At 57.6% G+C, this 23,614-nt stretch overlaps 1 protein-coding gene across 2 annotated transcripts in view; it reads right to left on the minus strand.

Annotated features, from left to right (window-relative positions):
- Positions 1 to 23,614, minus strand: part of NFATC1 (nuclear factor of activated T cells 1) — a 76,637-nt gene that overhangs the window by 8,494 nt on the left and 44,529 nt on the right. For both annotated transcript variants that reach the window (XM_058676792.1, XM_058676793.1), the window contains exon 9: positions 17,028 to 17,410. In XM_058676792.1, coding sequence (XP_058532775.1) covers positions 17,028 to 17,410 — 383 coding nt within the window. The remainder of the gene's footprint in view (positions 1 to 17,027; positions 17,411 to 23,614) is intronic.

Raw genomic sequence — 23,614 nt, forward strand, 5'->3', positions numbered from 1 at the left:
CCTGCTGCTGCCGCTTAGTGCCTGGCCAGTTGGGCAGGGCCCAGTGCTCTCTCTGGTGGCCACACACAGAGCCCTCTGGCATTGCAAGATTCCAACAGCCCGTGGGCACAGCATGTCCCTACAGCCTAAGCCCGGCACTCAGCCCTGGGCTGCGGTTCTCGGCTGAGGCTCTGAGGCAGAGTTGAGCCAGGACGAGACAACCACGGGCAAAGCCACATGTTGGTAACTGGACACGGGACACAGAAGGAAGAGTGTGGCCCAGCTCTGAGCGAGTGTGTAGCCCCACGCAGCCCACTTGGGTGTGGGCGTGAGCAGCAAAGGCTACTTCTCATACACTGGTTTCCTGCCTCTGAGGGGAGACCCCTACGGAAGCTCCCTGGAGTTTTTCCCCTCTGGGTCGGCACCTGATCCTCAGAGACCCTCATCCGTGGCATGCCAGTGAGTGGGGCACCTGCTGAAAGTCACTCAATGATTCCCATTTGAGGTCCCAGGGTCATGCTGGGACCGCTGCAGGCTGCCTAGTCTTGCTGGAAAATGGCCCTGTTGCGGCCTTCCATATTTTTAACCATCCCGTTGGAATGTCACTGCCACGGGGCCTGCTATTTTTAGAAGGAGAGAATGGGACGGTGAATGGCTGAGTGACAAGAGTCACCGTTTAATAAAACATGGCCCTCATGTGGATGTGGGTCGGCAACGAATGCGGCTGTCACGGGGACTGTCAGCCATTACAACGCAGTGACTTCCCTACCGTCAGTGCCTGCTTCCAGATTTAGCCTGAAAACTCCAAATAATGTAACCCTGAGTGGAGACTCCCACAGCCCTGAGGGCCCCGAGAGTCCTGCGTTCGGTGTCTCGGGTGGGTTTGTCCTGGTCCCTCCAGCCACGCGGCTCTGTCATCACTACAGCTCTGGGGCATGTCTTCTCTGGCCCTGCTGCCCACCACCCCCTGCCCTGTTAGGACAAACACTCCCCCAGATTATAAAATTGCCATTCTAACAGAATCAACTACTGAAAAAAAATTCAACTTTTATATCCCCCTTTAGTGAAAATGCAGTCATGTGGATGGAGAGAAACAGGCCTTTGGTAGGGGGCGTGTGCAGAGCCCGGGGCTTCCTGTCGCACCGTGGGGAGAGCCGGACATTTCCCGTGAGATCCTGGACCTCCTCATGTTAACACAGCTGGCAGGAGCAGCGATGTCTTCAGCTCTGTGCCACATTGAGTTCGGGGTCACGGCTGCCTTCACTCACCCACTCACCCACTGCTGCTCAGGGAGAGCTGCACCCTTGATTCTTTTCTGGGCCCACAGGCCCTGCTGTGCCGGCATCCGCACGGCCCCAAACAAGGCCTGGCCTTGCACCATCCACAGGGCCCAGAACACACGCCAAGCCCTTCTTCCCCTCAGCTCCTCACGCCCAGCCCAGAGCTCAGCGCAGCAGGCCCCACCAGCCTTGTGCTGGTGGCTGCTCCCTGCAGCCCAGGCTGGCTTGTCTTCCCAGCCTGCCAGAGGCCACCTTGGCTGTGCCACTGGCACCTGCATGTCCCCAGTGACCCTGCCTTCTGCCCTGCACTGTGTATGAGGCCACCCTGAGGGCGCAACTGCCCTTTATTCTGTGTCCCAGGAGTCGACGGCCGGCTGCATGAACAGAAGGAGCTCACGAGGCTTGACGGGGACCAGCACGGTGGCTTGGACAGTGGCGGTCAGAGATTTCGGATTCAAAACCAGAGGAAGGACATGGAGGCCAGCCCCCGAGACAGTTCCGTCCTGACCCAGGAGTGGAAAACAAACCCAGCCTGCGCTTTGGTATTGATTATCCAATTATTAATCTATGCGGAGGCTATTACAACACGGCCTATAATGAGCAATTCATCAAAGTGTATTAGGGTGCCATGGAGGCTGCATTCGCATAAATGGCCATTAAGTCCCTCGTAATTGCACATTACTGGAGCTTTCCTCAGTTCTAAATCGAATCATGGGGGTGAGCATATGCGCGTGCTAACTGGCTTTATGTGATAAAGACTGCCCCTGGTGACCGCCAAGGTGCGAGGCTGGGTCCAGTGACTGGGACCCCCTGATGCCGCCGCAGACTCGGCCACAAGGCAGTAGCCCAGGCAGGAGAGTCCGCCTGTGAAGTGGCTTCCACAGTCTCACAGGCTCTTTCTTGGGGACAGTTCTACTGACATGACAGCCCAGCATCGCCCACCACGGGTCACACGTAGACACAAACAAGGCTGGAGCCGCCCCAGTCCCATCTGGGACAAAATGAGCATCCCAGGGGGGCCCACCCTGGCTCAGTTCTCACTGCCCTCCCCTGGTTCTGAGCATCCAGAGATCGGACTGCTGTGGGTTGAACACAAAGGAACCCACGGGCCTCAGTTTTCATGAATGCATGCTTATGGCACAAAGGGCCGCCTGACACAGTCACTGGGGACGAGGGCACACTGCTCAGAGGCTTCTCCCCAGACCTGGGAAGCTGGGTCTGCACCTCCCATGCAGAGGGAGGTGCTCTGGGGCCCAGGGGACGTCACATCCCACACGGGTAGCTCCCTGCTCATGGTCTGGGAAATCAGCAGAACATGACCTAGGCACTTGGGCCTTGTACCATGTGGGAGACCTGGATGGAGCTGCTGGCCCTGGCCATTGCAGCCACCTGGAGGGTGACGCAGCAGACGGAAGAGCTGTTTCTCCTCCTCTTTCTGAAACTCTGCCTTTCAAGTAGACAAATAAGCACATTTCTCAATAGATTTTTAAAAAATGTTGGTAAATCAACAGAGAAGGAGAGACAGAGAGAAAAATCTTCTATTCACAGGTTCACTCCCCAAATGGCTGCAAGGGCCAGAGCTGAGCTGAGCTGAAGCCAGAAACTTCTTTTGGGTCTCCCACGCGGATGCAGGGTCCCAAGGCTTTGGGCTGTCCTTGACTGCTTTCCCAGGCCACAAGCAGGGAGCTGGATGGGAAGTGGAGCAGCCAGGACATGAATTGGTGTCCAGGTGAGATCCCAGCACAGGAAGGGATAGCATTAGCCAATTCAGTCACCATGCCAGGCCCAAAAAGTGCATTTTTTTTTAATAAAAAGAGCTTGCACATGTGACAAAGCCTGGACAACTAGCAGAATGTTCTGTGAACTTGGCGAGCCCATGCACACCCAGGTTGGCTGAAGGCACAGCAGCCCCCCTCTGGGGCAGGCGTATGCTCCTGCCCACAGCAGCAAGCTGCTGAACCCAGGGGACACAGCGACTTTGGAAGAGCTAGCATCGCAGCTGACGGGGTGGGAGACAGGTGGACAGCTCGGCAGCGCCGCACCGCCAGGGTCCGGAACAGTCAGCTCTGCTCCAGCCAGCAGGAGCACTTGACCCACCAGCTGCCCCCCACACTGCAGCCCTGTTCTCCCTGTGGGACCCCTGCTTCGTCCCTGGCCGTACCGCCACCTTCTGCCAAGTCACACCGGGACCCAGAATCCTGCCGCGCCCTCGGCCTGAGCCACTTTTCTACCGCACCAACAGGAGTCCAATCTGTCGTGGCATCTAGCTTTTCATGTCTGAGTGATGGATGGCTGTCTGCTGCCAGTAGCTAATGTGTGAACGGAGGGGAAGCACAGAGAGGCAACGCTGGGCCTGCTGCTGAAAGAGTAGGGAGCCGGCCAAGCGTAGCATCGTGACACTGGACAACCACACGGCCTGAGCCCTCCTCCTGACTACCCTTTGGTGGACGGACAGACGTTCCCCTGGGGCTGTGGGTCCAAGTGGGCACTTGTCACAAGGGAGCAGGGTCCTGTGTCACCTCAGGCTTTTTGGAGGGGATGGCCACTGTGTGGAGTGGCTTCCCCTTGCCAGCACCCAGTGTACTTGGGCCACTCTAGGACTCAGGGATGGCCGTGCTGGGTCGCTCCCAGGCAAAGCTCAAATGCACAGGTAGTGGCTCAGAAAGGCCAGAGCCTCCTGGGCCATGCTAGGACCCTGCCAGCCACGGCCCACACACAGGAATGCCTGTTGTTTTCCAGGCTTTCCTATCTGAGGTTTCCCGCAGCTGGGAGGGCTGATAGGCCTGGCTGGGGGTGGAGGTAGCAGGGACTGGGGCCCAGGCCCCAGGGTTCCGGGAGATAATCCTGGGGAGGGGGCTCTGACAGCCTGGCCCATTGTCCTGCAAATCAGGCTCTGATTAGTTGGGGTCCCCAGGGCCTGATAAGGGATGCCTGGGCTTTGATCTGGAAGAGAGGAAGAGCCCTGCTTCAGAACCAAAGCTGGGAGTGTAGGGCTGGCCCAGGGGTGGGGACTGTGACACTCACACCACCACTTCCACAGAGAAGCCTTTACTCAGCCAAACAGGAACAACCAGGGGCACTGGCAGGTTTTGCTCCCGCAGGGGTGTGCACAGCATTTAAAAATGGAGCCCGAACTTTCTCCTCAGGTTCCTGGTCCAAGGGCTTAGTGGACCAAGGCCAACCACTGGACACTCCCCTGTTCTTTGTTTGCAAGCATTCTCCCCAGCGTGGGCAGAGCATGGCTGCTCCCGGACCTGCAGTGTCCACCTCAGGCCACTGCTGAAGACTCCGGGATGCCCCCAGCGTGGCTTCAAGTCTTGCTACCTTAGAAACCGGTCCCGGCACCACACGGCCTGCACAGACATGCGACACCCGTGTCACATCGCAACGTGTGCTGCTTCACGCCAAAAAAGCAAGGGACCCCGTGCTGCTGTCTCGCCTTCCCCTCACAGCTGCAGCTCACCGAGGCACAGTGCACACGACACAGACTCCCTTTCCAGACCTGTACCCCGGAAAGTCCTTGTGCCCACTCACTGTCGGTCCTGGTCCTCCTGGCGAGCCTGTCTGCCCTGTGCTTGGCCAGCATGTAGCGTGGTGCAACGGGCACAGGTGTGCCGGCCGCGCTGTTCCTGGGGAGGTGCCTGGGTGGAGTCGGTGTGTTGGGGGGGGGTACATCTGCCTTAACCTGACCTGTGGCTGCGGCTGTGCCACAGCAGGGACTGCCAGGAGCCGTGGCCCCAATGCTGTCACGTGCCCTCTAGGCCTCCAGGATATTGCTTGTTTTACATTTGTAAAGATACCTTTTAAAGCACAAAAACGCCCTGAGACTTGCTGCTGCTACTCAGTTTGTCAAGTTTTGATTTCGTGGACCATGTCCATGGTATCAACTCTAAGGAATCTGTGCCATTTGAGGTCTGGCCTTCCTCCTGTGCCATAGGGCCACTACCAGCTGTTACTTTGTGCTGGCTGTGATGAGTCTTGTTGGTCACCTGGTCAGAAGTCGGCACATGCGTGTGAGGAGTGCCACTTTGTACTGGCTGCTGGGGCCCGGCAAGGGCTTGAGAGTGGAGTTCTCAAGTGGGGAGGTGTGAGCCTCCAACTTTGCTCTCTGCCTAAACTGCTGTGGCTGTTCTGGGCTTTGGAATCCTCACTTAGGTTTTAGGATAATTCCATCCGTTTCTGAAAGAAACAAAAGTGCCTGCTGGCCCATCAGCAGGAGCTGCATTCACGCAGCAGAAGCGGTGGGCGACGTGACTGGGCTGGGGCGGAGCCGCACCCAAGGGCTCTGAGAGTTGTGTTCAGATCAGCAGCTCTCAGCAGCGTGTGTGAGTCCTTCCCTCTTCATGACTTTGCTCCAGAGTAGTTTCTGCCACTGGAAGTGGACCGTCCATTGTACACAGGTGGACAGGCTGAGCTCTGCCTCATGGCCTTGCCACTCCAGGTTCTCCCCCTTCTCTGGGGAGACAGACTTCTTAGGACTTTTGGACAAGGTTGTGCCATCTGCAAATGAAGAATCGTGTCCCTCCTGGTGGCCTGATTGAGCTCTCCCACCGTGGGGCAGCACGGCAAAGTGGATGGCCTTTCTCCTTGCTGACCGAAAGGCAATGCCAACGCCACGCAGGCTTCCAGGTTCCGATGGCCGAGCTCAGCCACGGGAGTCCCTCGGCCCCCAGCCTGCTGAGGTGATGATGTGAGGCCAAGCTGGTATGGCCGGTTAGGCCCAGGGATGCGTTCCAACAGCGTGCATTTAGCTCTATAATCCTTCATTGGGGTTCACCTGGAGTTCCTTGTTTGTGCATCTGGCTTGACATGAGGTGTACGGCCTCAGAGTTAGCATCAAGTTCACTCTCCTCGCTTCTCCAGCACTCAGCACTGCTTCCCCCGTGCCCTGTTTGGAATCCACTCAAGCAGCTCTCCTGCCCTGAGCTTGTCCTCGTGGGAAGACTGACCACTGTAAGTGTGTTCTCTGCTTCGGAGTGGCTCCTGTCATTCTTGGGCCTGGGTGACCAGCCACTGGCCACACCTCCAGGGGTCAGATCTGCTGCCATCAGAAACTTCATAAAGTTCCTCTGAGATCTTATCTATTTCCTAAGAGTCGTTGGTTTTCCCTTTTTAATTGTTTGTATTGGTCAAACTTGGGAAAGATATTTTAAAACGGCGATTAATCTGAGACAAAAGAACAGAGGGAAAAGTGGGGGTGGGAGAGAGAGAGAGACCTCTTCTTGTCTGCTGGTTAACCCCCCAAATGGCTGCAACAGGTCTGATCAAGCCAGGGACCCTCCTGGTCTCTCAAAGGGGAGCTCCTTGGACTACCACCCTCTGCCCCTCAGGCACATCAGCAGGGAGATGACTTGAATACAGTCGCTGGGACACCTAATATGGGCTGTCAGCATCACCTGTGGAGGCTTAACCCACTGAACCACAACACTAGTCCCCAGACTAAGGATTTATCAGTGTTGTTCCTTTCAAAGAACCAGTGTTCAATTTCACGAATTTCCTCTAGTTTCCCAACAGCATCCACTTCTGCTTTTATCTGTGTGGGTCCTTCCTGCCTTGGGTTTAGTTTCTTCATCTTCAGAAGCATTTGATGATCAATTTGAGGTCTTCCCTCCCTCCCTTCCTTCATTTCTTGTTATTATTCTTTTTTTATTAGAAAGTCAGATGTAGAAAGGAGGAGAGACAGAAAGGAAGATCTTCTGTCCACTGATTCAGTCCCCAAGTGGCCACAAAGGTTGGAGCTGTGCTGATCTGAAGTCAGGAGTCAGGAGCCTCTTCCAGGTCTCCCACGCAGGTGCAGACTCCCAAGGCTCTGGGCCGTCCTCGGCTGCCTTCCCAGGCCACAGGCAGGGAGCTGGGTGGGAAGCGGGGCTGCTGGGACACGAACTGGCACCCACATGGGATCCTGGTGCATGTAAAGTGAGGACTTTAGCTGCTAGGCTACTGCACCAGGCCCGAGTCCCTCCTTTCTAAAGCAGGTCCTGTAACAGAGGCTGCACAGCAATGCCCTGCCTGTGTCCTCACACTCTGACACGTTTTTTTGTAATTTGTATTCAGTTCAAAACACTTTCCACTTTCCTTCATACTTTACTTAAACCATGGATTATTTTAAAAAGTGGTTTGATTTCCAAATGTTGGAGAAGTTCTCTAATTTCTGTCATTGCTTTCCCATTTCGCTGCATTGCGACCAGAATTGATGAGCTTACAGTCATGAAGGCTGGCATTAGGGCGGAGTGGGCAGCACTCCCTGAGGGCCACTCGTGTCCTGCCCTGCACCGCCCCATGGTTCTCTGGGTGCAGACTGGGAGGTCCTGGAATGTCCGCTACTCGACTATCCACATGGAAAATGGAACACTCTGAAGACAACAGCTACTGTTCCTTAATCGCTTATTTCTCACTGGTTCCCCCAGTGCTGTCCACATATTATAAGGATCTGTTCTTTTTGATGTGTTTAGAATTGTCACCTCCTCCAGTACAGTTACTGATGACTTCTGTTTATCGCTAGTAACACCTTCTTTTGTTTCACAGTTCATTTTTTATAAACTTTTTATTTTTATTGGAACGTCAGATATACAGGGAAGAAGATCTTCCATTCACTGAATCATTCCCCAAGTGGCTACAATGGCCAGAGCTGCGCCAATCTGAATTCAGGAGCCAGGAGCTTTTTCCGGGTCTCCCATGCTGGTACAGGGTCCCAAGGTTTTGGGCTGTCCTCGACTGCTTTCCCAGGCCACAAGCAGGGAGCTGGATGGGAAGCAGGGTCGCCGGGATTAGAACTGGCACCCACATGGGATCCTGGCGCGTGTAAGGCAAAGACTTTAGCCGCTAGGCCACCGTGCTGGGCCCTCATTCGTATTGTTTGAGCCCAGCAAAGCTCCTCCAGGTCTCTTCAGTCACTAGTCACACAATGGTTTCTCTCTTCCATTCTGTATTCTCAGCCTATCATTGTCTGCAAACGTAGAGAGGCGATGTCTTGGTGGAGGGTTTAGTCCACTCCTACTCAGTGTGATTCCTGACATAGACTTCCGTTTGGCACTCGGCCATCTGCCTGCCACGTCTTGAACGGCTCTCTGTGCTGTCACTGTTGCTCTATCTCCCTTCATCGCTGCAGTCTTAGCTTTTATTGTACATATTTTCTAATATAAATGTTTTCATCCATTCTTTTAATATATCATAGGTTATTTATACACATTTATATTGTATCATGTATATACTTACATGTGCTTTTTGAAAGTCAGAGAGAGAAAGAGAAAAATCTTCCATGTACTGATTCACTTCCCAAATGTCCACAATAGCCAGGGTTGGGCCTGGTCAACTGACGTCCCCCACAGGGGTGACAGGAAGTCACCCGCCTGAGCTATCACCTGCCACTTCCCAAGGTGCACATCCGCTGGAAGTTGGGATCGGCAGCCAGGGCTGGGGCCAGCCTAGCACTGTGAGGTGGCATACAGACACACCCATTGTGACCGCTACTCAAAGGGGTTATCGCACACACATCACACAGACACACAGACATGCACACACAGCAACACAGATACACAGACACACACACAGATACACAGGCATGCACAGACACACACAGCAACACAGGCACACACATGCACCCCCGCACACATGGTATTTTCATGGTGCTTTCCCTAACAATTACAATGTGCATCTTCCCAAACGATCCATGCCCCACTAACACTACCCTGATCTGCCTTCCTCCAGTGCTGTGTCCACAACACCCTCACTGTCGTCAGCCCATCAGCGCTGTCAGTCTGTAACCATTGTCTCATGCACGTGTGGATGAGTCAGCACCAGGAGAGGCGAATGCGCTGTAGGGCTCACACTGGTCTCTGGGCTCGGAGTCCCCACTACTTGTGCGGCTCCCATCGGGCTTTGGGAAGTCAGTGTCTGTCCTGTGCTCACTGAAGCCGGTGTGCTTTCTTCTTCATCGGTGAAGGCATGTTCTTCCCATAGCATTCTGGTATGCTGTGCCACCATCTCCTGCAGCCCCAGCTCTGGTCACTACGCTTCGTCAGCAGCTGGGATACCAGGGGTTGCTTCTGCTGCAGCGTCCGGCCCTGGGCACTCTGGGCAGCACCTCTCCGGGTACAGATCTCTCTGAATCAATCTTAGAGTCCACTGGCCTTTTTGGGTACAGAGAACAGCATTTTTCTTCAAATCTGTGAAGATATTTTCCATCCTGTTCTATTTCTTAAGCTTATGCTTTAAGCAATAACATTTATTTATTTGACAGTCAGAATTCCAGAAAGAGAGGAGAGGCAGATAGGAGATCTTCCACCCACTGGCTGCAATGGCCAGGGCTGGGCCAGGCAGAAGCCAGAACTAGGAGCTTCCTGTGGGTCTCCCACTAGGGTGCAAGCACCCAAGCACTGGGCCATCTTTCGCCTCATCCGAAGGGAGCTGGATTGGAAGTGGAGCAGCTGCGACTTGAACTGGCGCCCAGGTGGGATGCTGGTGTCCGGCAGCCGTCCTCCTTGAGCACTGCGGGTACACGAAGGGCATGGCTGAGGTCTCGTACTCTTCCTCGGCTTATTTTTCCTGTTCCCAGGACCAAATGAGCCACTGAACTCTTTTCAAGTGCTTGGATTCTTTTTTCTGCCAGTTCAAATCTCGTGTTCGGCCCCTCTAATGAAGTCTTCATTTCAGTCATATTTTTTTAAGATTTTTTTAAAATTGGAAAGGCGGACATACAGAGAGGAGGAGAGACAGAGAGGAAGATCTTCCGTTTGCTGATTCACCTCCCAAAAGGCCGCAATGGCTGGAGCTGAGCCAACCCCAAGCCAGGAGCCAGGAGCTTCTTCCGGGTCTCCCATGCTGGTGCAGGGTCCCAAGGCTTTGGGCTATCCTCGACTGCTTCCCCAGGCCACAAGCAGAGAGCTGGATGGGAAGTGAGGCTGCCGGGATTAGAACCGGTGCCCATATGGGATCCTGGCAAGTTCAAGGCGAGGACTTCAGCCACTATGCTAGTGCGCCAGGCCCTCATTCATATTTTTGATGCCAGAATTTCTGCTTTGCGCTCTTTAAGAAACCCTATTCCACCCCTCTATTGACAGTCTGCATGAATTCCTTGAACATGGTTCTAGCAGCCGACCACATGTCGTTTAAGGGATGTGTGTGCTTCATGCTTCATCGCCAGTGTCCCAGCTTGATGGGACGAGGCCAACAGCGTCTTGTTGCAACTCTGGGATGAGATTCCCTCCTAGTGACGTACTGGGCTACTGCTGACATTTCCCATCTTTGGCTTAGTGTGCAACTTTCCTGCCTGGGTTCCGTGGCTCTCGTGTCCCTTGCAGGTGGAACCATCCTCCTTTTAAAGACTCTTTGCCTCCCGGGCTCACCCAGCTTAGCAGGGCTCAGTTGGTGAGCTGCTGGGGAAAGCCTCCATCTCCCCTCTCCGTGGCAGGTGCTGTGCAGGTCGGCCCTGCGGCTTGCTTGTGCAGGGTCTCTGGGTTGGCTCCGATGCTCTGGGTCTCCGGGCCTCGCACTGAGCTGGGCTCACAGCCCTGGCCTCTGAGGAGCAGGGATATGGCTGTGCTGGCATCCTCAGTCCTGCCTGGCTGCAGCCCTTCCCAGGCTGCGTTCCCGGGTTGTGGCAGGGACCGGGTTCCCTGCTCTTTGCAGGGTCCCAGCTTCCCAGCAAAGCTTCCTTCAGCCTCCTGGCTGGGATGTGTTCTGCTGCCTTCCGGGGGTGCAGGCCCAGTGCCCCAGGGAAAGATGTGCCCATGAGACAACCATCTCCAGGGGCAGGCGGGGGCCTGACCAGCTGGGGCACTGACATCCACACCCTCCTGACACCCAGATGCTGCTGCTGACAAACCTAGAGTCCTTGTTGGGGAGACGCAGGTGCGTGGCTGCCAGTGGACTCTTGGAGGTTACCAGACTTCAGGTCCTTGGGTTGGGCTGTGCTGACTTTCCCACAAAGTGTCTGTGAAGAGCTCCCACTCTGCAGCAGGAGCCAATTTGGCAGGCATAAGCAGAAGAGACAGGGAACAGAGAACAGCGTGGTCTCCGAAGCCGCACGGACACAGAACCTTGCGGCAGGGCCAGTGTGCGCACATGCGTGAAGGCCAACACTGCACCCCCACCTGGCACTTGCTGGTAACTGGCCACCTGAGTATCCCAGACACATCCTGACGGCAGCCCTGTCGGTCGGCCTCCACAGCAGCTCCTCTGTAGGACACAGTAATGTGGAAGCAGCCCCGCAGGGCCCTCCTTCCCAGCCCTGCCCAGTTCCAACCAGAAGGAGCGGGCAAGCCGACTGAGAGACAAAAGACCAGTAAGAGCTGAAGGCGGGGCTGCTGAAGGACTGGCACTGCAGGGTGGGGTTAGGGGCCGGCACGCTGGCTCAATGGGCTAACCATCCACATGCAGGCGCTGGCATCCATATGTTTGTGGCCCAGCTGCTCTACTTCCCATAGAGCTCCCTGACACGGCCTGGGAAAGCAGTGGAGGACAGTCCAAAGCCTCGGGACCTTGCACCTTTGTGCGAGACCAGGAAGAAGCCCCAGGCTCCTAGCTTCAGATCAGTTCAGCTCTGGCCATTGCGGCCATTTGGGGAGTGAACCAGCTATAAATCTGCCTTTCCAACAAAAATGAATAAACCTTTAAAAGATATATACGGAGGCATTTAAGGGACACAGCAACCCAGAACGACAAGGTAAGCTTGGGCCAGCATTTCGGTGTAGAGGGTTAAGTCACTGCCTGTAGCATCTGTATCCCCCAGGGCTGGCAGGTCACATCCCGGCTGGGGAAGCAGCAGAAGCCAGCCCAAGTGCTCGGAGCCTGTCACTCATGCGGGTGGTACTGGATGATGTTCAGGCTCGTGGCTTCAGCCTGACCAGGCCCCAGCTCTCACAGCCATTTGGGGTATGAACCAGCAGAGGGAAGATACGGATCCTTCTCCGCTGTTTCTCCCTCCTTCTCTGTATCTCTGCTTTGCAAATGAAAATGCATAAATCTTTTTTCTCTAAGGATATATTGATTTTGGCACAAAAAAGTGGAATTCCGCGAAATTTCTTTCTGCATACACAGCTTTTATGAGTTTTGAAGGCCACTCATTTACATGGATTTTGAAACTTTTCTGCAGCAAAGAAATCTAATCTCATTTTCCATCAACTCTGACATGCCCTTGGCGGGTACAGCTCAAAACATTGCACATTCAGCTAATGTGAGCACCAGCTACCTGGGACAGGTGTCTGGAACCTGACAGCCACCGGAGCCCCGCTTGGGCCCAGGAGGACTGTGCTCCTGGGTGCTGTGGCTGAGGGCCTCACTCAGCTCTCAGACCTGTGGCCCAGGTCTCCATGGAGGCCACTGTCCCGGAGCTGAGCCCAGCAAGGACCTTCCAGACACCACTGAAGTCCAGCCCGCCGTGCCTGCCAGGGTAACAGACCTAGGTGGGACCGGGTGCAGTGTTCCTCCCCAAGCCCTCTTGGGGATGCTGGAGCGGTCCCAGGGTGGGACCTGCAGGGCAGCTATGCACACAGGAGCTGGGCTGTGCCACGGCGGCTGCATGGGACCTCGCTCGGGGAACAGCAAGGGGAGGTCACAGCTTCCAGCCTGGCTGGGGAGGCTTGCTGCCATCAGTAGTCTCCAGATGCCTGGGCTGTGGCCTGCTGGTCCACCTTGCTGACAGCCAGCTTGGCCTGGGCAGCACACACAGGAATTTCATGCTCGGGACTCTCACCATGATGTCGTGGTGCCCCAGGATCAGCCCCGAGACCCACAGTAGGCTAAGCTGGCCAGTCCGTCCCTCACATGGGACGTGGACCCGCTGTGTGAGACACAGCCTCCTGTCGGCAGGGTAGGCCTCCAACGTGGCACCCAGCCAGCTTAGTAAAACTTTCCATGAGGAAACCTTTTTGTTCTCTCCCAGAGCTGCCTGAATGCAGGAAAGGAGGGGGCAGGGAGAGGCGTGCTGGGCCAGCCCGTGGCTGCCTACCTGCTTGTTGTTTTAATGACATCAAAGGCTTGAGGGCCTGAAAGGGCTGATTGTGGCAGGCAAGGGGCGGTCAGGGCACAGTGGCGCTGGCTGCCGGGCATGGGAGGCGCCGGTCCACACCGCAGCACATGCACATGGGCCAGGGCCAGGCGTGTGAGTGCCCGTGTGGGCTGTCATGCTCACCCCCACAGCCAGGGACCAGCGATCATGCTGCCAAGTGCCTGGGATGGGCCACACTGAAGCCAGGAGCTCAGAACTGCATCAAGGGCTCCCACAGGGTGACAGGGACCTAGGGACCCAGTGTCCACCTGCTGCCTCCCTGGGTGTGTGTGAGCAGGAAGTTGGTGTCGGCAGCCAGAGCCCAGAATGGAGCTCAGGACTCTAGGGTCTGGGGATCTTGATGACTGGGCAAAGTGCCAGTTTCTAGACCAAGCTCTGAGACAAAACTGGAGGGCATAATGAGAAAAAGCATAAAGTTTCCCAAAGGCTGGCCTGGTTCCGTCTGTGGCTTTAACTGTTTCTCGAGACAGACAGAGCTGGCAGGCTCCCTCCCTCCAGTGGGGGCAAGCCTGAGTGGGTGTGGCAGCAGGGCAGGTACCCAAACGCCCCCTGGCCTGGAGTGGCACACGGTGCCCATTATGGCCCCTTTCACTCCACATTCCTGGGAACAAAACCCAACCCCCAATACACACATCAGAGCAGACTCAAGGGTTTCAACACGCTAAAAACATGTTGGAGTGCAGCACCTGTCTGTGTCGAGCGCAGCATAAGCTCTGAAGAACTTTCTGAGTTCCCTCAGGCTGTCCGGATGCAGGGGCCTCGGAGCCTTGCTACTCCTTGGGCAAACACCTGGCCCACTGGCAGGGACCGATCCTGTGCCCTGGGCAGGTCTGCCCCTGCCCAACACCTGGGCAGCCTCCCCGATCCCTGGTCTGCAGCCCCAGCGACGCCCACACGAGGTCGGCGCTTGCATTGCTGTCCTTCCCAGCTGTCTCCGAGTGCCCACTCTGCAAGCTGGCCAGGAAACTGCGTTTTCTCCCATAGGAGTCCACTGGCAATGGGCAGCACTGACTTTGCTGGTGGTTTCTGCTGTTCCCAGCTCCCTCTGGGTTTGCTCTCTGGGGTGCCCAAACTGGGCTCCAAGCTCAGGACCCACCCCACGTCCGGCTCCCAAGGGTGCTCACTGTCTGAGCCATGCCTGCTTCCGTTGTCACGTGAAATGAAACTACACTCAGGCAAAAATCACAGCCACAGGTCCACCTCAGCGACAAGCCCGCTGCTGACGCTGAGCTGGGTGGGTGGCAGGGGCCAGACATTTGCAGCTGCAGGGATGGTGCCCTTGCCTCAGCCTCACGGGGCCTGGGCCGCAGGAGCTGGATGGGGCTTCTCCAGAACCTTCTCCCACTCCTAGGAAGCAGGCATGGCTCAGGGAGTGAGGCCACTGTGGACGGCTGAGGAATGCGGCAGAGCTGTGGCCTCACTTGCGGTTCCCAGCATGCTTTTTTTCACTGTTAAAAGTATTTATCTATTTGAAAAGCAGAGTTAGAGAGGAGACACACACACACACGCCTTCCATCTGCTGGTTCACTCCCTAAATCACAGCAGCAGGACTGGGTCAAACCAAAGCTAGAAACCTGGAGCTCCATCCGGGTCTCCCATGTAGGCACAGGGGTCCAAGCACATGGGCCATCCTCCACTGCTTTCTTAGCTAACAGCAAGGAACTGGATAAGAAGCAGGACAGCCAGGACACGAGTGGGTGCCTGCAGGGTACAGCCTCACAACGCAGGCAGTGGCTTAAAACCTGGCCTCCGAGCAGTGTGCCTAGGCCATGCTGTGACCCTGGCCCCGTGTAGGCCGCCTCGTCTGAACGCCTGTTTTGAATGGCAGATTGGTGGGGGCCTCTTCCCGTGCTGGTTCAGCCAGACCCAGCAGGGGCAGGGAATCCAAGACCACGGCTTCTCTGCACCACCAGAACCTGAGGACCGGGACAGTGAGGGAGAGTGTCCGAGAGGGATGCTGGGGCAGGGCTGGAGCGGCCTGGAGGAGGAGCTTGTGCAGGGCTGATGGCCACAGGCTCAGGCTGCAGGTCCCACGGCCAGCAGCAGGGAGGCAGCCTTTTGTGCACAGACCCCATACACCTGGGGGACACTCTTCAGCCACACAGCCACTCGTCAGCCACTTTTCTTGGGGAATAGTTGCTGTATGCTGGCACACTGTGTTGCTCTCAGATCCCAAACATAAGCAGGGATTGCTGTACCCAGCTCTGACCTGCGGGATAAGGCCAGGCCTGTGGGAGGTCCCAGCCCACCTCAAGTCTCCACAGCACTCCCACTGGGACATGTACAATACAGCACATCACAACACTTGTGTCTGCCCTCTGCTGCCCAACTGGGACCTCACCAGCAGCCAGGAACCTGGCTGAGACCCCTCCCCGTCTCTGGGCTGGAAGAAGCTCCCTCAAAGTGGCAGGAGCCCAGAGGCTGGCCACGACACCACCTCTGCAAGGCATGGGCAGGATAGAGAAGGAACAGATGTGTGGTGTCCCCTAAAACCAGCTGCAGCAGGGCCACAGCGAAACAACACTGCTGGAGGCATACGTGCCAGTGGCCTCCCCTGAGCAGAGTGCACTGTGGCAGAGCATCCACTCAGGACAAAGCCTACACTGGGAAGAGCGTCCACTCAGGGCAGTGTCTACACCGGGCAGAGCGTCCACTCAGGGCAGTGTTTACTTAGGCAGAGTGTCCACTCAGGGCAGTGTCTACACCGGGCAGAGCCCTCACCTCGGCAGACGACAGTCTGTGCTGAGCAGGCTGCAGTGCATGACAGATGGCGGCGGGAGGTGTGCTGCCCAGGGCTGGCCCAGCGGTGTGCCCAGCAGCAGCCCACACACAACACAATCAGGCCACTGGCACCTTAACCCTTACCCTATCCCTAACCTCCAAGTCACAGAAACCCTCCAGAACGCCGCTGCGAACAGCCAGACTCGTGTAGGCACCCAAGGGAAAAGGAGGCCTGGGACAGCCTGGGGGACAGGAAATCACCAGCAGCTTGCCCAAGACCAGGGTCCAGGTCAGGACTGAACTACTTTCTGAGCAAACACACTGGCAGAGCCTCACCAGAAAGCTGTTGGCCTCGACAGGGGGAGTGGGAAGAGATTGGAGGGCCTCGGCTGTGCCGAGGGAGACGGGAGGCCGAGGCTGCCACGTGCTGGAGCGCCAGCCCAGCCAGTCTCGGGGGATCCCGCTGGGCTAAGGCCAGGCTCCACACGTATGGGGGGCTCGCCTGGGCCCTGCCCCCACAAGTCAAGTTGCAGCAAACCAAGGGCAGGTGTCGGGAGCCACGTCCAGGAGGGGCCCTGCCCTGCCTCAAGGTCAGGGCTCTTAGGCTGGCACCCAGCAGCCATGAGCCAGGGCACAGTGCGTCAAAACCCACATTTCCGCTGAGGCACCCAGCCACGGGCACTGGCCACACACCCCTCCGCTCTCCGCGAGCTCACAAGCATGGCCGCGCAGCACTTACCGTCGTCCAGGAACAACTGGTCCAACTCTTCGGGTTCACACTTGACCGTTACAGGAATAGGGGCCAAACCACTACTGGCCGCAAGCACCTCTGGCAGCAACAGCAGCCCAGTGGCTGCATACTCGTTTCCTGGAACCGTCGGTGGCTGGTGCCATGGGTGGCCAGGTGTGGCAGGGTGGGCCAGGCTACAGGACTGCACACCAGCCGGCTCTTGGGGGGCAGGCAGAGGTTGAGAAGAAGGGCTGTCGGGACAGAGTGAGTGTTGGTGACCAGGGGAGTGGCTACTGCTTGGAGGACTCACCTGCGGCTGCAGGATGGGTGCTGGCTGCTCCGGCGGGCCAGGGTGCACAGCCAGGGGTTCTGGCACTTCCTGGACGGAGGGCCCCTCTCTAGCCGGCTGCTGGAGTCCCAGGTGGCCGAGGCCAGGGCTGCTCAGGCTTTTGGCAGCATAGGTGGTGGGCGAGAGGTCATGCAGCTTTGGGCTGGCGTGGGGCGGCGCTGGGATCAGGGAGCCTCTCTGTGGACAGGCAGGGAAGCCGGCCAGCAGGCAGGAGCCGGGTTCAGGTGGCATGGCGAGCTGCTGGCTATAGCACGGCCTCGGGAGAGGGCTCAGCCCCTGGCTCATTGGTCCACATATCAGAGCGGGCTCATAGTCGTCCGTCGGCTCTGTTTTGATAATGGGAACTGAGGAGAGGAAAGAGAGCTCAGTCAAAACACACTGAACAGCTCTGAGAGGCAGGCTGAGGCGAGGGTGCCTCCCCGTCTTCCCGCCTGAGTCAGCAGCTTGGGGATACCATGGCCCCTTTCCTGGGAGCCCCACTGCCAGTGTGTCCATGCGTTGAAAGCTCTCTGCACACTGCAGTGGGTGCATCCGAGGGCCCCTGCAGAGTCTGGTAAAGCGGCACGCACACAGATGGCGCTCTGGGATCAGTGGAGCCGCCAGTCCTACCAGATACCTCTGCACGGCAGGAGGGCCCCACAGAGAGCCCACTCCAGGCGGTCCTGCACAGTGACTCCAGACCTCTGCCTACTCCTGCCCAACGCCAGCCCCAGGGGAGTTTGCCGAGCTTGGGTCTTTGCAGACGCCATGAGGACCCCACCCCTGCTTCACTTCCCTCCCGCTTGGCCCGGTGCCCCTGACACAGCCACTGTCAGACATTCCCGACCACATCTGGGTCCATGGCATGTCCATTTGTGCTCAAATGTCTCCTGAGGAAGTGTCCTGGGCCTGGGCTGCCCACAGAGGCATGGCCTGTCTGGCAGAGGCGGGAGACATTGGGCTGTGCTGGCCGCAGCCTCTCCTCAGCTGGAGCACAGCCCCCGGGGGAGAGGGAATGGGCTAGGTTCCCTGCCAGGCAGACTGGGAGAGGCTGGCTCCCTGTGTGCACGGCCAGACTGCCCTGCAAGGGGAGGGAGCACGCTGCCAGGAGCGTGGTGGGAGTCCTCACACTTCACAGGAAATGGCGTGGTAAACTGATTCATCCCACAGCACGGGAAGTCAGCCGGCGCCCGGCCCCTGGCTGAGGCCTCCCCTTGGCCCCTCCACCTGGAAGCCGAGACACTGTCACTGAGCTGTGTTGACGGTGAGCGCTCCCCACCCCACACGGCCTCATTCCATACACACACTGGTTCTCTGGGGCACATCTGAGGAGACACTCCAACCAGAACCAAGCTGCTGGCACCACACAGGTGGTAGACAAGGTGAGCTGGCTCCCGAGGGCACATGGTCACCGAGAATGGCCGCAGCCACTTGGATGTCAGTGTGGACGGCCAAGGCTAGGTTCTAAGTGAGCCTGCGACCTCGAGACACAGACACGGCTAGACTGTCCTCCCTGGCGTGACGCCTGACCAGGTCCAGACTGCCCGCCTCACTCAAGGGCCGGCATGATGTGAGGTCTAGCCTGACGCCACGGCCGGGCTCTGACACGAGGGGCCTGACACGAGGGCCGGGCTTTGACGCAAGGGGTCTGATGCGAAGGCCTGGCTCTGTGGCTTCCGCCCTGAGTGTCTCAGAACGCAGCTGACCAGTATACATGTGAGTGCTGAACAGCAAGGCTGGGCCCAGCTGGGCCCCTCACCCTAGAGGCCAAGGAGGCTGTCCCAGGGCATCATGAGTACCTCACACCGAGCCAGGGCGCTGACTGCATCTGCAGCTGTGCTGGAATCCCATGGTGGTTCTTCCACTCTCCGCAACGCACTTCATGTAGCCCATAGCCAGGGACCCGCCTATGTCCCATCATGCCTACAGCTACATGGCTCCACATGGGGTCTCCCAGTCCTGGATGGGGCCCCAGAGCAAGCTCCTCTGCAGTACGCCAGCCCCCAGCAGTGCCCTTGGGGCTCCCCTGATGTCCCTGGTGTTCAGGTAGGCAGTTGGGGTTGTACAAGGTGATCACGGGTGACATTCACAGAGCAGGGGCACCCCAGGATCCAGGGCAGAAACCCAAGCTTGCCCAGCTGGACATCATGGGAGGTGACCATCATGGTCTGCTCTGGGCAGGGTGAGGGCATTGAACTAAGCATGAGGGTCACTGGCTAAGATCACAAGAACCAATGTTCTGGTGTCTTCTGTGACCCGCCCTGGGGGTTGTACAGGGCTACATGTTGGGGTCCCAGCAGCTAATCTGCTCAGTGTCAGTGGGAGACCTGTCTTGGCAAACTCTCACTGCCCTGTGCCCCCCATCTATGCCCCGCAGAGGCCCCCACATCCGAGGGGCCCAGCTCAAAGAGATCAATGGGTGAAGAAAAGCCCTGGTCCCACCTGGTCCCACATCGGACATGAGACAGACTCTCCCCGCCATCCCAGCTTATCACGCATCTTCCCCTGGCACAACGGCACGTGTGGGCAGCGTGCGGGTGCACCTTCCTGTGCTGCTGGCTAGCCCAGGCTGATTCCCACTCCCACACTGGGCCTTCAGGAGACCAAGCCTGACTAAGGCCACGGTGCTGGAGAGCGCTGCTCGTGGCCCGCAGGGGCAGAGGATTCTCATGGAGCCGCCTGTACTGCCCTGGTTGCTTCCAGCCCCCGGGACAGTGAGCAAGGACAGCTGCCTGGTGCATGGGTGGGGTAGGGGCCCGGGTGCTGCAGGCTAGACCCCAGTGCAGTAGGTAGATCCTGCTCACCACACACGGGGCCGCTTTGAGCGACCCCAAAGCCTTGGCTTGAATTACTTCACCAGGTGCGTCCTGGGAGGCAAACAAAAGCTTTCTGTTCCCGTGCAGCCCCTGGCAAACAAAGACCCGATTGTCCAGGTCCCTGCCAGAGCCAGAGTCAGCCCTCGGCCTCCACAGCCAGAGCCAGCATGGCAGGGCAGGCTCCCCGAAAGACGGACAAGCAGGGCGGCAATGGGGAAGGACCGGGACGTGTCTTCCCAGGACTGGTCGGGGAGACTGCACGCGTCTTCTGTCTCCCTTGGCATCTTCGGGGACCTGCTCCAGGGCCATCAGGGTCACAGACTCTGGGCCAGGTGCTGCTGCGTGCTGTCTGCTCCCGGCCCCCCACATGCCCAACAGCAGAAGGCTGTGCTCTTGCAGGACTGTGAAACTGGGCTGCGAGCCAGGTCCCGACCCAGACGCTAGAGATGAATGAGCAGCAGGCTTGCTGCCTGTGGGGGTGCCGCGGCAGTGGGCGTGGTCTCCAGCGGACAGCTGCCATTCCTCAGGCAGTTGTGCAGAGGTGGTCAGCACAGAAACTGCTCGAGTTGCACACGGAGCAGGACTCGTGCCGAAGGCTTCCTTGCAGGCTGTGTACGCTAGTCAGGCAGCTGCCAGGGACACAGCGACCCTTCCTCTCCTCTGGGCGCCAACCTCCTTGGGAGCCCTGCAGCCTGCTCAGGCTGCTGAGTGCTGCGACCAGTGTCCACAACCATCAAGCTGTCCCAGTGGACGACATATCCCGGCTCAGGGCCTCTCCCTGGGTCACATGGTACACACACCGACACTTGCTCCGTAGCTGGTCCCTGCCCTCATCCCCGAGATCTCAGGGCCACGCTCCCCTTCACACGCTGCCCTGGGTCTTACTGTGCAGGGCAAGGAGGTTCATGGCGAGAATGCACGCTCGTGTGTGCCTGCACGTTCTGGTGTGCCACATGTGTACCCATGGGCATGTGTGCCTGTCTGGAAGCGTATGCTAGTGTATGTGGACATGTGATAATGTCCACACGTCCACATATATATCCATGTGTGCTGCCAGGTGCTGTGCGTGTATACACAGGCACGTGTGTCTGTGGGAACAAGTATAGACACAAGAGTAGCTATGTATGCCCACATACACACCTGTGTGCTACCATGTGCTCATATGTATGCACACAAGGCATGTATGCATTCACACGTGTATCCGTGTGCTTGCATGCATGTACACATAGGCGTGTGTACAAATGTACACAGGCATGCACATGTCCTCACTGTCTGCGAGGTGGTAAGAGCTTGTGTTAACAGTCAACATTTGGGGCCAGTGTGTCTTAAAATCTCCCTGTCCCAGAGTCCTCCCTTGAGGAAGACCTGGCCCTGGGCCCTAGAGTGACCTGTACCCACTGGAGTTTCATGGTGAGTTGATTCTTGTCACCTTATGGTGTGACGTCTAACATGCAGGGAATGGAACAGGCAGGCATCGTGGCATAGTGACTCAAGCTACTGCTTGCCACACTGGCATCCCGCATAAGCACTGGCTTGAGTGCTGGCTACTTCACGTCTGATCCATTTTCCTGCTCACGTGCCTGGGAAAGCATCGAAGGGCATTTCAAAAGCTCCCTCCCCTAGATCCATGTGGGAGGTTCCCGGTTCTCAGCTTCAGGTCCTACCCAGCCCCTACCCTGGAGGTTGTGGGCATTCGGAGAGTGAATCAGCAGATGGAAGACCTCTCTGTGTGTCACTCTGCCTTTCAAATGAATGAATCCAAAGAGGAAGTGCACCCCTCACTTCCTGGCTGGACAGGCGAGAGGAGAGGGCAGCAGCGTCGCAGGATCTTCAATGTTTGGATTCAGGAAAGGTGCAGAGCAGAGCTGGGCTGAGCTATCAGTAAGGAAGAGCCTGGCCGTGTGAGAGAGAGACCCCTGCACAGCTGTGTACCTGTGCCCACCCCAAGGAGAGAGACCATAGGGGCGACATGTGGCCACTGCCCAGGCCGTGCAGCCACCCTGCTGCAGTCTCAGCTGTGGGAGGAGCTCCCCTCTGGACCTGGGGCTCCGGGAGCAGGGCTGAAGGGACCCACACTAACCCTCCAGGCCCATCAGACACCTCAAGCCACAGAGCCAGCCCTGGGATGCCACCACCAGAAACACATGCTGCTTTGCTCACTGGCTGGGCTCACTGCGGCACACCTGCCCACTGAGCATCTGGCTGAGATGGCTACATGCCAGGCTGTAGGCACAGCAGCCACAGGCCTCCAGGGCCTGCTCCTAGTGCTACCCAACTCCCACAGACTCAGGGGCAAGGTGGGCTGACACAACTTGCTTCACATGCCACGCAGGAGGCGTCAGGCATGCAGAGATACAGCCTCACGCCAAGCTCTGGAGGAAAACGTGACACTCGGCTGCATGCAACACTGCTCAAACAGGAATGGTCCAGAGGACCTGCTCCTATTCCTGCGGTCCCCGTGGCCTACCCGGACAGACTGCAGAGAGCAGCCCATGCACCTGCCAACTGGCTGGGTGCTTTCAGAACAGGGTACAGACGAGTGCTCAGGGGAAGACTAAGCCACCCACAGCTTAGCTTCACAGCCAAGGAAGCGAGCCAACGTGGCCCCTGGCCAAGGCTCTCCCACTAAGCACCCATCACCTGTCCACGGCAAAGCTTTCCCGCTAAGCACCTGCTGCCTGCCTGGACCAGAGCAGCCACGCTGGCACTCAGAGGCTGTGCCCAGCCCAGGATGACCACAGAGATGCAGTTGAGGGAAGTAGAGCCCTGGTGCCAACGTCTGCTCCAGGAACCCAGAACCTCAGTGTGTCTGCAAGAGCACGGGTCCCTACCTTATGGCCTCAATCAGCCCAGGCTGAGGACGCACAAGCAATGCAGACTCCCTCCAGCTGTCCTTTCGTTTTAAACCACACACTGACAACCTCACATCAGGCCTGCAGTAGGACCGGATTCAGCTCATGTGGTCTTGGGTCTCAGCCTAAGGAGTTCAGAGTCCTGGGGGGCAGGAGAGGGATCCCAGCTATGGGAAAGGAGGCTGTGCTGTGAGGAGGCTGTGCTGTGGGGAGGCTGTGCTGTGGGGAGGAGGCTATGCTGTGGGGAGCCTTGCTATGGGGAGCTGTGCTGTGGGGAGGAGGCTGTGCTGTGGGGAGGCTGTGCTGTGAGGAGGAGGCTGTGCTGTGGGGAGGCTGTGCTATGGGGAGGCTGTGTTGTTTGGAGGCTGTGCTGTGGGGAGGCTGCTATGTGAGACAGAGGTAGTCCTGCCCAGCTGGGCTACTGCGCAGTGGTGTTCAGGGACGCTATGGCTTCATGGCTGAGGTCGTGTATCAAAGAGTGGCTTGCTGGGGGGGACAGGGGGCGCAACTGGCTCTCCAGCTCCGGGGGCGGTGCTGAGTTTGTGGCCTGGCCCTTCCTGGGTGGGGTGTATGCAGGACACAATGGTCCCTCTGGCCCTGTCCCAAGACTCGGGGCACTGTGATCAGTAGCAGGTGCTTCTGCGAGGTGTATCTGTGGGAGGCATCCCGGGCATGGCCTCAGCATTGCCCTAAAGCAGCTTGTCCTCAAAAGCCTATGTTTTCCCTAAAATGCTCCTCCCCCAGTCCGTCGCGCTAGAGGGCTACTCGGGACAGGCTTTCTGTTTCCAGACTGTCGTCAGCTGTCTGTCCTCATTCCCAGAACACCTGGCACCCCTGTGGCGACTCAGACCAGGACGCCACCTTCCCTGGCGGCAAAGTCCCTACTATTCCCACAGCCTGG

Source organism: Ochotona princeps, chromosome 18 (genome assembly GCF_030435755.1).
Source record: "Ochotona princeps isolate mOchPri1 chromosome 18, mOchPri1.hap1, whole genome shotgun sequence".
Classification (NCBI taxonomy): Eukaryota; Metazoa; Chordata; class Mammalia; order Lagomorpha; family Ochotonidae; genus Ochotona; species Ochotona princeps.